Raw genomic sequence first — 12765 nt, 5'->3', positions numbered from 1 at the left:
CCTGGCCTGTCCAGGAAGCCCAGAGGCTGCATGAGGGCGGGGTTGCCACCCTCTCACCGGTGAATCCCGGTGCTTAGAACAGGCCTGACACGTAGTAGCCTTCCAATACATATTTGCTAAATGCATCTATAAAGTTAGCTGCAACCCTAAGATTTTTATATATTTCTACTTGCTTAAAATGTTGCCATGTTTTTGTTTTTAGGAAAAATATATTCTTTTACCCCGTAAGCCAAATTTTCTAACATTTTACCTCTCTAGGTATGGGGATAATGACAGGAAGATTTCTTTTTTTTTTTTTTTTTCTTCTTAATCACACTGACAGCTACTCTATGTTAAATTTCCAAACAGAAAACCTTGTGGTGCCATAGGCTGTCGCAGCAAATAACCGTGACCTTTGCTTTCGTGCCCCTGCTTTCTGTTGCCATCTCTGGGCTCTCTCATCGCTTTTGATCTCCTCACAGGGAGGGAAAGATAAAGTGAAATGAGACTATCATTACGGTATTTGAGGGAGGAGAGGCAAAAACCAATACTGAAAACCAAGGTGTGGGACCAAAACCCATCTTACTTTGCTACCTAAAAACTTCTCTTTGCATAAAATGATCTAATGCAATCCATGTAAAAGGGCATCAACTATAGAATCAGCCAGCCAGTTTGGGAATAAAGTGGGATATTAAAATAGACTGCTTTTATTCAGTCAGCCTGAACTGTAGGTTACAGTGAGCCTCTCATTGGAGCACTGGCCACCCAGCTGTCCCCTTAGTCCATGTGATATAGCACGTAAGCCCTGCTGACTTTTGTTTGTTTCTTAGTTTGACATCCACAACAAGATCAAGTTCTGATGCCCTGCAGGGGCGCTACGCAGCTCCCGAACTGGAAGTAAGTTCATTTCCTTTTCTTGTCCTGCTTCATTTCAAGAGACCCATTTCACAGCAGGACCTTTTGTGTTTGTGTCTTTATCGGTCTGCACTCCATGATCCTGTTTTTCTGCTCAAGAAAGAAAGTTTTGGTATCAAAAAAGAAATGTTTTCCTGTGTGTACTGTGGGATTAAAATGAATCAGTTGGTTCTTGATTTTTCCTCCAGCAAAGCTGGCCTATTGTGTGGCATCCTGCTGCCCACTCCCTGCCAGAGGTGACCTTGTCAGGCTGCCACCCTGCTCTCTTCCTCTGTCATAACAGAGTGTGGGTGGGTTTATTTCTAGTCTATTCATCTGTTTTGTACCTGTCCATGCCCTCCATACATGGCATGACTGTGAGATTATGTAACAGCTGTTCAGAAGGAAGAGAGAAAGGCAGGACGGGAGGGGAGTGTATCTGCCGTGTGCCAGATGCCGTGCTGAACAGTGTAGGTACATTAATTCGTTTAACTGTGTGTCAGTTTCATCAGGCGGGCGTTTCTCAGGGTAAAGAATTGTGAATGATAAATGCATTGGTTTCATTTCTTTGTGAGGCCCTTCACCTGCACATCCAAAGAATTGGGATGTTCAGCTGATGCCTGTTGGTCAATGAAATGTCTGTTATTGTGTTGATTGTGCAAAAGTCTTTCTGGGGCTCTCAATGGACCATCTTCCAAGGTGAGAAAGGTCTAATCCCATGGAGGCGGCCAGGAAAAGCCACAGCCCTGACCCAAAAATGGAAAGAACCAGGGGTTCCAATGATGGCCAAGACTTACAGCACTCGCCATGTGCTGGCACGCTTCTAGGTTCTTCACATGTGACTTCATTTAATCCCCATCAAAACCCAGTGAGGGGCTATTATCTCTGTTTTAAAGAGGAGAAAAACAGAAAAGTTAAATCATTTAAACCTTGCAGGTTTCAGTTTGCCAGGATAGAGATCATACACTTGAGCCCCAGAGTCTGTGTTCCTGACCACGGCTGCCCTGGGGCTTGGGGACTGTGCCCTGGCCTTTGCTGCTGACCTGGTGTGGCGTCCGGCCACCGGCTGCATCCTAATAGCTTTCTCTGGATGGAAGGACCCTGGTATCTGTCCAGATATGAGCAGTTTGCTCTGCAGCTGGGTGTCGGGGGATGGTCTTCCGCACCTGACCTGGAGATAGGGAACCATTATGAAAGTTTGTCAGTCTGCCAGCGTCATTCACCAGCTCTTTCTGTCGCTTCAAGGGGAAAACTGTGCTGAGTTTGAATACGTTACCGCCTGTTATGCAGAAGGGAATGGTCTCTAGAAGGCAGGCCTTTGTTCTCACCACTGACTGGGTGACCACCTGCTGAGGTTGGACGGCTACAATTTCAATGTCCCTATTGTGTACAGAGTTCAAGCTCAGAGAAAAGCAAGTCACTAAGTTAGATTTAAGAGAGGATGTTTTTCTTCTCAGTCCAAGGAAAAACCTCCAAGTGTTTCCTTCTGAACTGGAGAGTATGCGGGGTGGAAGTCGCTTTGCTCTCCTGCATCACGTTCCACAGGATATAACTTTGCAAGGGAGAGTTATAGTTTCTTGTGGCAACTTAAGCTTCAAAGGAACTGGGACCCCAGCATACCATATCTTGGGCCCACCGAATTAATTTGTGATTTTTTGACTGTGCCACTTGGCCCAAGGTACTGTCAGGGCCAAAACCTCTATTGCAGGTGTCCCCGACAAGCAGGGAAACAGGGGCTTGGCCTTGAGGTACACATGGGTCGAGGGCTCAGCTGCCATATCCTCGTCCCGGGCTCTCTGCTCTTTGCAGTTCAGATGTTTTGAGTCAGAAAGTGCTGAGGACCAAGTACTTCCCAGACTGTCTTGGTACGTGGTACTTTTCTTACTGTGTTTACCAGAGTCCTTCTGGAATCATAAACTAATTTTTCATAACCTGATTTTTAAAAATTAAGTTCACTGTTTCGAGTAGGCAAGAAATAATGAAATGAAATTCGAAAGGTACCAAAGATGCTTCAAAGGCATCCGGTCCATCCCTGTCCATGGCTGGCGCAGCAGCTGGTTTTCATAGGGAATGTGGGCAGGCCTCCTGCTTCCGCATTCGTTAGCTTCACCATCTCGGGCTCTGTGGGCTTCACCATATCCTAGATACCGTGTGTCACCGGTTGTGAATCGTGGACCTCAGAGTCTGCATTCCTGCATTGGTGTGTCCCCCTCTGTCACTAAGCTACTTTGGTGACTTTGGCCGATTATTTAGCCTGCCTGACCTCTGTTTCCTCAACTGTAGACAGGATAGTAATCCCAGCCTCGCGGGTGGAAGAGGATTTCATGAAGTAGCATGTGGAGCAAAGCCCTGGGACGGAGGGAGTGCCAGGGGAGCGGGCCCTTGTTGTGTTCGTTGTGTGGTCCACGCTGAGTTCTGCAGAAGCGGACACCCAGGCAGAGCTGGTCGGGCAGGATATTTATTAGGAATCAGTGTATGTGGAAGGCACGAAGGGAGGAGGGCGAAGGAGGCAAAATTGGGTAGAAAGTGAAGCTGAAGGGCCGAGCAGGGACAAAGCCTCCCTCCTCGCAGGGGATGCGCCAGAGCTTGTGGGGCAGAGTTGTCCCCAGGGGGTCAGAGTGGCTGGGCCTTTATCCCGCTACTGTCATCAGCCATTCAATGGGGGTTACCCAGGAAGAGTAAAGGGGCTGACGCCTGGAGGCTCTGTTCCCAGGAGTGAGCTCCAGGTCCTTTGAAGGGGACTGATGGCACATCTCCATCCATGGTATTTCCTGTCACCAGCACCCAGCACATCTGGGAAAGAAGAGATGCTTAGTCAAAACCTCCTGAAGGAATAAAGTGTACAGTTCAGGGCGTGGGATGTGGCTCCAGTCGGGGAAGGTTTGGCAGGAAGGCGGCCCCTTGTGCCTTTCTGGTGTGGAGGGAGGGAATAGAAAATAAGCTGCCTGACTTTGTCTCTTTTGCTTTCACAGATAGCTCGGTGCTGTTTTTGCTTTGATCCCAGTGGCGACGGTAAGCAGAGCACTTGCTCTTTGCATCTGTGTGGCCCTGCAGGCCTGCGCTCTAGTCTGTAGGCAGTTCGGATTCAGACACAAATAAGTTGAATAGTAAGGAAAAATTTTTATTCCAAAACTGGTTTACTGTTTATATACTTTTCACATTCTTCTTCAGGGGCAGCAGGGTTTTGTTTGTTTGTGTTGGTATGCTGGCAAGGAGAGTCAGTCTATATTTTGGCTCATATTTAAGTTAAATTATACAGTGAGATTTAGAGAAGCAAATTATATAGTGAGGTCTAGAAGAAGCAAATGTACAGTTTTTTTTAAGGAATAATTTGGAAAATACCACAGGGTCCTCAAAATAAGGTGTCACCTTATTTGGGGACCATTTCTTTCCTTCAACTTACTTTCCTTCTTGGATTAGAGGATTCCAAGAGCTTGAGAATTCTTGGTCCACTCTCACTTTCTGCTAGGTTTATAATAAGTTTTATGTCTTTTAGGGCTCTCTTCTGCTCTGTTAAAATAAATGTGACATTAGGTAACTTATCCTATTACAGAAGTTGCTGGGATAGGATGGGGTTTTGTGCCCATGGCATAGATTTAAGTTGCCTGAGGGTACAAGTGGCTTTTTGACATCTTTTCTATTCAACAGCCCCTGAGATTGAATTGGTGAGTGTGGCTTTGCTAAACGGTCAAGTTTACGTGCGTTCACTTGTTGAACTTGGGTTCCTCTGTGATCCACAGACACTGAAGAGCAGCAGCAGGTAAAGGAGGGACCAAGAGTCATTTACGACGAGAAGAGAGGCACCGTCTATAACTATTCCTACTTCCACTTCGTGTTCTTCTTGGCTTCCCTCTATGTGATGATGACCATCACCAGCTGGTTCAAGTGAGTGGCCCTTTGCTGAGACATTTTTGAAGGGGCAGTCTTGAAGTTAAGAGTACCCTTCTTTAAAGTGCTAAAACAGGCTGGGTGCGGTGGCTCACACCTATAATCCCAGAGACTTGGGAGGCTGAGGTGGGAGGATCGCTTGAGGCCCGGAGTTTGAGGTTTGAGACCAGCCTGGGCAACATAGTAAGACCCCCATCTCTAAAATAAATAAATAAATGCTGTGACACTCAGCAAATCTCCTGGAATGAACTCAATCTTATCTCAGTTCTGAGTTCTTAACAGTTGATTAGCATGTTTTTAACCCTGGAAATTGGTGATGGTTACTGCAACTTTAAGCAAATGGAAGGTGAGCTCTATATGGGCACTCTGGAAAACATAGTAATAGTAATGGAGCAAAAATGTGGAATTCCTAAGCAATCATGTGCTTCTAAGAAAGAGAAAATATCCCTTTTTTTCCCCCCTACTTCAATTTTGTGTGTCTCTTTTCCCATTTTTTCTACATTTTCATTACAAAGTTTGAAACATCTTTTTTTTACAAAATGAACCAATGTGGAATTATGAAAAGTGACAAACTGACACCTCCACACATATTCAGATAACCACTGCTACGGTGTTGTATCCTTTCATTCCTTTTCTATGCATTTACAAGCCTGTGGAATTTTTCGTAACATAAATGACATTGCACATGTTTTCCCTCTTGAAGTTTTTTTTTTTTTTTTAACTTGGCAGTGCATGATGGGCCTGGCTTTCCCTGTCACTACACAAAGGTTTATACTTTTTCTACAGATCCAAAGTTTGAGTTGTATCACAATTTGCGTGATAAGTTAGGCTTAGCCATTTAGACCCACTGTGCCTTCCTTTATTCATTCATTCAATATGTGTGCAAAGTGGCTTCTATGTGCCTCACTGTTGTAGGTGGCAGGGCTTATAGTCTAGCGAGAGAGACAGACCGTGACTCGAATCAAATACAGCGTGTCAGTTGGTGGTGAGTCCTGGGGAGAAACATAAAATGAGGAAGGGGAAGGAGGAATACCCAGCGGGGTGGGATGGTGGGGGTGGCAGTCTCAACACAGTGATTGGGAAAGACTTCATTGGCTGGAGGGAGCTGTAATAGATATAACAAATGTCGAGGAAGTTGAAAAATTCGAACCTCTTACATTGCTGGTAGGAATGTAAAATGCTCTGGAAGATAGTTTGGCAGTTCTTTAAACCATTAAACAGGGTTACGGTATGATTCAGCGATCCCACTCCTAGGTATATACCCAAGACAAAAAGAAAAATATGTCCGCACAAAAACTTGTACACTAATGTTCATAGCAGCATTATTCATAATAGCCAAAAAGTGGAAACAAGTCAAATGTCCATCATCTGGTGAATGGATAAACAGAACGTGCTACATCCATGCAACGAAGCAATGAAAGGGACGGAGGTACTGATACGTGCTACTATGTGGGTGAGCCTTGAAGACAGTTTGCTAAGTAGAAAAAACCAGTTATGAGAGGCCCCATGATTCCTTTTATATCAACTGTACAGAATAGGCAAGTCCACAGAGACAGACAGTAGATGAGTTTGGTGAATGCAGGGGGGTGGGGGCAGTGGGAAGAGGAGGGCAGCTGAGGGGTGCAGGATTTCTCTCTGCGCTGATGAGAATGTTCTAACATGGACTGTGCTGACAGCTGCACACGTCTGTCTAGGCACATATTAAAAGCCATTGAATTGTGTACTGCAATGGGTGTGAATTATATCAGAATTGAGTTGTTAAAGAAGGAAGAAGAAAGGCTGGGCGCGGGACAGGAACAGGAAGCAGGGAGACAGGGAGACAGTGAACAACCGCCCCCCCCCCACCCCGTTCCCGCTCCGACCACAGCTGGGTCTCTTGTCTCCACAGCTATGAAAGCGCCCACATCGAAGCCTTCTTCAGCGGGAGCTGGTCCATCTTCTGGGTCAAGATGGCCTCCTGCTGGATCTGTGTGCTGCTGTACCTGGGGACGCTGGTCGCTCCTCTCTGCCGTCCTACCCCGCACTTCTCCGTGTGAGGACGTCGGCAGCGCCCTTGGCTCGGCAGGCCTGCAGCCGTGCGAAGACATCCTGTGCACAGTGTCCCGGGGCTGTGAGCAGTCACTGGTGCCCTGTGCTTGAGTGGGTCTGAAAAGGCTTTCAGAAAAAAATCTCCTGATCAGCTTTTTAATTGTTCATTCAGAAAGGAACTACCAGTTTGTCCCAAAGGATTTGAAATTTTCAGCCAAACTGATCATGGGTGATAATATATGTTTTTATTTGTCTTACCGCTAGAAACTGGATAGTAGTTATGTCGGTATTTTCCTTCTGCATGTTTTTACTAAAACAGAGTTCGGGGCACAACGTCTTTTCATGGGGATAAAAACCTACCTTGTGTGGCCTGTCACTCTCATCCTTGGAATGGCAAAACATGCCACCATTTTGAGCCCCCGGCCCCTGATAGAATCCAGACCCCTCTCACTTCTCCTTCCTGGAGCCTCGTCCCCGGTGGGCTTTGAGCACAGGACGCGGCCTGCAGGGCCCCGGATATTTATAGGGTACAAGCTGCTTCCTTGTGGCCGCCCAGCGTTTCCCTGTGAGGGTGTGATACTGGGAATCACAGACTTGACTCTCTTCCCAGGGGTCTCCCCATCCTTTCCGGGCTCAGCATCTTCGTGTTCAATAATAATGTGAAAAAGCACAATTTGCCCGATCTCCACCGTGTGTTTCCCCACCGTGTTATCACTACCTGGTCCGAGTAACTGCAATAAGTGTGGCGCTTGTTTGTGTTGTTGTTCCCAGGGTTATAGTTGTTTCCTTTGCCTGTGCCATGGAGGGCTGTCACTCTCACTTGTTTGTGCCGTAAATAATAATAATGCTCTAAGGACCTTACCTGAAAAGACGCTTCCCGACGGAGCCTGCTGCACCCCTCTCTCGGCCGTTAAGGTCGGCCCCTCCGTTCCTCCTCCACCTTGAGGCCTTTAAAATTGTCAGAGCAAAAGAGCTTTTGTTTTCCAGATCCATAATGTGACCATTATGGTTTCCTTGGTAGATTGACCGAGGGGAGAATTTCCTGAGGTGAGGATGCCAGGCACCACCTCACACGGCCCTCAGGCAGATGCGGCCTGTTAGACAGACAAGTTGTGGAAGTGACCAAATGTACTTTCAGAAAAGGTATTTCATTAAGCCATAGACAACCTCCACAGAAACTTGCAAAACACATACTCGTACAGTAATACCTACAGACTTGACTTTGGGCAGCTACCCAAGGTGTCCATTTTCAGTGTTGACGTTCCCCGCCAGGGAAGAGTTGTGCTCAGTGCAAAGTCCACTGACACACTGACTGCCGTGTCAGTGGTTTTGAGCCTGGGGCCTCGTGAACCAAACCCTGCAGTTGGTTCACGGAAATCTTACTTGTTGATGTTCTTATTGTTGTAATTAACACTGACAATTTAACTCTAAAAGTGTGGATTGCATTGCATATAACTCACATACAGAAAACAATAAAAAATAACACATTAGAAAGGACCGTTTTGTTTTAAAACACCGTGGCCCCAGGGAAAAATTTTTTTTCTAGTGTGGCAGTCAATGTGTTAAAGACACCTAGTGAAATTGCCCTGGGGGCTCTTCTGTTAGTATTTCATGCAGGGTAGAAAGAATCTTCTGAGCTCTCTGGAAGCGAGGGTCTGAGAATAAAAGGACAGCCTAGACGTTTTTTCTGTGGCCTACTGTACGAGTTGGGCAGAATTGGAACCCACCTGAGCTGTGCTCCCGTGTGCCAAAATGCTGGTGGGAGAAATTGTCAAACTCTTAATTTCTATTCACTTCTTTGCCCTCCTCCCAAGAAAACCAAGGGAGAACCAAACACAAGGGATGAATTCCTTTAGAACGTTGCTATTTTCAGTGTTTGAGATTCAGTTTTAAAAGGTACTCTGTATATGTGAGAGAACCTTGCTTGGCAAACTTCGTCAAATTTCTTTTTGAAGAGCAAAAGCTCTTTGTACTCAGCAGTTCAGAGATCCATCTGGAGTCTCAAAATGAATAGCCCTGTGCTAACCCGGGACACCCTAGTTAGGCCAGTGGGGGCGGAAGCTCTGTGGGCCAGGACCAGGGTTGGCGAGTGGGGCTGTATGTCACACACAGTGGGTGGCGCAGTGACTTGGGGCTCTGGGTGAGCCAAAACTGTCTTCAGGAAACACCATGAGAAAAGCAGATGAAGAGCCAGGGTAGTGTCCTAACTGGTGTCAGCGTGTTTCCCTCCTGCTGGGGTCTGGTAGAGTCCCTGATCCGTCTTCCCAGCTGGGTCTGACAGCCAGCTGATACAGCTTTACAACCAGCCCTTCCACCAGGTCAAGGTTGAGCTGACAAGGCCATGTATTCCTTGCCTGGCGTTTGTTAGCCCCCTGTCCTCTGCAGAAAGAAGCTCAGGGAAACACAAACAGGGAACGTTGCCAGTGGAAGGCCCCTGTAGCTTCCTTCTGGGGCCAGCCCAGCCGGCCCACGTTTTCTAGCCACGTGAGTCTCGTGGCATGCAGTTCCCTTCTGAAGGCTGGTCTGATGCAAGAGGAAGAGTTCCAATTGCGCTGATTTTTATTCCCAACTGAAAATGCTAGCAGGTTTATCTGGATGGCTGAAAAAGAGGTGGATGTACTACTCTGAGGACGGAGGGCATATAAATAAGTTGACATTAATGATTATTAATTGTGACAATACTCAGGTGAAGAGTCAACATTCATGGGTTTAAAGAGTCTACATTTTTGTGCTCTTAGGATTTAAGAAACTGGAAAAATTGTGCCAATTGCTTTGAGTTGCTATAATAGTGATGTTAAGTTGAATAACTCACTGGTAACTTTTTAAAATAATAGACCTTTGGTTCCTACAACTTTTTGTACAGGATTTAAAAAGTGTATTCCCAGAAGCTGCTGGTCAGACGCCTTTAGCAATGAAAGTTGAAGAAGATTTTTAAAAATTGCATGTATACGTTTCTTTGTGTCATTCATCTGATGTAGACAATTTTTCCCTCTCACTTTCGTGAGTACAAACATGAGTGGGCGGAGTGGTTCTTAGGGGAGTGTTCTACCTAGACGCGTTACCTGGCTGAACACTAGAGACTGTTGCTGTTGAGACTTTGGAAACCTTATCACTCTCCTACCCAGCTGAGCTTTTTTTAAAATACTGTTTAATTGGTTTTGTTTTTGTCCTCACAGTTTCCTAGGAAATTGTCTGAAGTAATTGTTTGCCAGAGGTATTTGGAGCTGCTTCGTGGAGGAGACAGGCGGTGCACGCGGGGCCGGGTGGAGGGTGGGGTTATTGGGACTTTGGGGTTCTCTTTGCCGTACGACATTGCTTATTTCTGTTTCCTCAGAGGGTCCTACGTTACGAATGACCTCAGTGTGGTGTTAATTCCCCAAGCTCACCCCAACATTGTCACCCTCTGCCTTTTTAAGGTGATGTATTTATTTAATTTTTGCCACAAGTTTTACCACCATTGGTGCTTCCTGTTACCCTCTGAAGGGAATTCCAGAGCCTGTGTTTAAGCCGCCTGGGCTTTCCCCCTCCCTTTATTGCCTTTCTAAATAGTGTCCCATTTTGGTGTCCGCGCACATCCTGTTCCTCTTCACAATGAAAGAGGGACTGGCCTTGAACTAAGTAAGACCCTGCACACCCAGAAAGGACACCGGGGCCTCCTTCATCAAGGACAATGGAGCAGCCACTGGGCTCACAGAATTCTCTGTAGGATGTTCTCCATAACCTGCTAATAAACTTAGTTTTGCATTTCAGGCAGAGATGGGTTTTCTAATGTTGGACCTTTGACTTCACAAGACTGGAGAGCTGTTCCCACAGATCTTTATATCTCTCTCTCTTTTTTCTTCCTCAGTAAGTCATTCACAAAAGTGGTCATTTTGAAAAGTGGAAATATTTGGCTTTACCAAAGAGTGTTTTTTTAAAAAAACAATTCTTTCAGAGAAAAACTTACATGGGGGAAGAGTGGATTGAGAATGCATATGTCCCAACCTTTTTCTATAGAATGGTTTCATCGTATTTATGTGAGTGACGTGATGGAAGAACTCTTGAAGGTATCCTTTGGGATAAAGGATCCTGGGAAATTCTCTCAGGTAAAGAAAGCTTACGACAGATGTGTAATATATGTCTTGAGGGCTATTTATAAGAAATTTAAGAGAATTGTTTTGTTTTACTTTATTAAAGATTTAAGCTTTTTTACTTTGCAAAAAAACTCTACAAAAGTTTTATAGATATAACTTTGTTAATTTTTTAAACTTTTCTGAAACAACAAGCTATAGCCAAATTATTTGGTTATGTTTTACTATATTAGAATTCGAAAATGCAATATGTGTGGTAAATCTACTGTTTGAAATTTATAATGGTCTCTGATATGGTTAGAATTTTGCTAACTTCTAAAATAGTTACTTTTCCCCTTTAGTCAGAAAACCAATTGTGGATTTATATATGTTTTTTGAATGTTAATTTTTGTATAAGGCATCTGAAGTTTACCAGTCTTTTCCTATGTAAAAAACTCAAAACTTGTTAACTCTGTACTTTAATAAAATTTAAAATTGAAAACCATGGTGGCTTTTTTCTCCCTTTATTAGATACATATGTAATTAAAGTCCCCCAGTGGGTGTTTGCCAAAGACGTTGCCTTCAAATGTTAATCAGTTCTCTCTGAAGCATGGTAGAGTTTATGCTGATTCCTTAATTGACAAATAAAAATTTTATGTATTTATGGTGTACAACATGTTTTGAAATAGATATGCGTTCTGCAATGGCTAAATCAAGCTAACTAACATATGTATTACCTCATGTTTTTTGTGGTGAGAACACTTACTTTCAGTAATTTTTGAGTATATAATACAATGTTATTAATTTGAGTTAGCATATTATATGATAGACCTCTTGATTTCCTGTCCAACTGAAATTTTTGGGCTCTTTGACCCACATCACCCCCATGTCTGGGAACCACGTTTACTCTCTGCTTCTATGAGTTCGACTCTTTGAGGTGCCACATATTAGTGAGATCATTCAGTATTTCTGTGTCTGGCTTATTTCACTTAACAATGTCCTCCAGGTTTCCCCAAGTTGTCATATGTTGCAGGAGTTCCTTCTTTGTTAAGGCTGAATATATACATATTCTATTGTATGTATGTACAACGTTTTCTTTTTATATTCATGTGTCCACGGACACTTGGGTTGATTCCATATCTTGGCTGTCGTGAGTAATGCCGCAGTGAACATGGGAGTGCAGACGTCTTTTTGACGTACTGATTCATTTCCTTTGGATATATACCAGTGGTGGGATTGTTGGATCATATGGTAGTTTGTGAAAAACCTCCGTACTGTTTTCCATAAAGGCTGTACCGATTTGCATTATCACCAGCAGTGTACAAGGGTTCCCTTTTCTCCGCATGCTTTTTACCTTTCGCCTGTTTAATAATAGCTATTCTCATAGATGAGGTGTTATCTCATGGTAGTTTTAATTTGCATTTCCCTGATAATTGGGCATTTTTTCATATACCTATTGGCCATTTGTATGTCTTTTGAGAAATATCTATTCAGGTCCTTTGCCCACATTTTAATTGGGTTGTTTTCTTTCTTGCTATTGAGTTTTGAGTTCCTTAGATATTTTGGATATAACCCCTTATCAGATGTATGATTTGCAAAGTATTTTCTCCCATTCTGTAGGTTTTCTCTTCACTCTTTTTCCTTTGCTGTGCAGAAGCTTTTTAGTTTGATGTAATCTCATTTGTCTACTTTTGTTTTTGTTGCCTGGTAGTTTTATGGTTTCAGGTCTTACATGTAGGTTTTTAATCCATTTTGAGCTGATTTTTGTATATGATATGAAATAAGGGTCTAATTTCATTCTTCTTTCTACATGTGGGTATGCAGTTTTCCCAACACCATTTATGAAAGACACTTTCCCCAATGTCATGCCAATTGTCAAGATTGAAAATACAAATATGAAAACCCACGCTTGTTGTCATCTTCTTCT

General features: G+C 44.1%; 1 protein-coding gene across 2 annotated transcripts in view; it reads left to right on the top strand.

The window, feature by feature from the left end:
- The window catches only part of SERINC5 (serine incorporator 5), a 92726-nt gene extending 81800 nt beyond the window's left edge, over positions 1–10926 (top strand). For both annotated transcript variants that reach the window (XM_069492151.1, XM_069492152.1), the window contains exons 9-12: positions 810–876; positions 3846–3885; positions 4614–4758; positions 6650–10926. In XM_069492151.1, coding sequence (XP_069348252.1) covers positions 810–876; positions 3846–3885; positions 4614–4758; positions 6650–6797 — 400 coding nt within the window. In that variant the 3' untranslated portion in view covers positions 6798–10926. The remainder of the gene's footprint in view (positions 1–809; positions 877–3845; positions 3886–4613; positions 4759–6649) is intronic.
- The last annotated feature ends 1839 nt before the right edge of the window (positions 10927–12765 follow it).

The sequence above is a fragment of the Eulemur rufifrons genome, chromosome 17 (assembly GCF_041146395.1).
Source record: "Eulemur rufifrons isolate Redbay chromosome 17, OSU_ERuf_1, whole genome shotgun sequence".
Lineage (NCBI taxonomy): Eukaryota > Metazoa > Chordata > Mammalia > Primates > Lemuridae > Eulemur > Eulemur rufifrons.
Note: the sequence above shows the minus strand (reverse complement) of the source record. Positions and strands in the feature narration are given on the sequence as shown.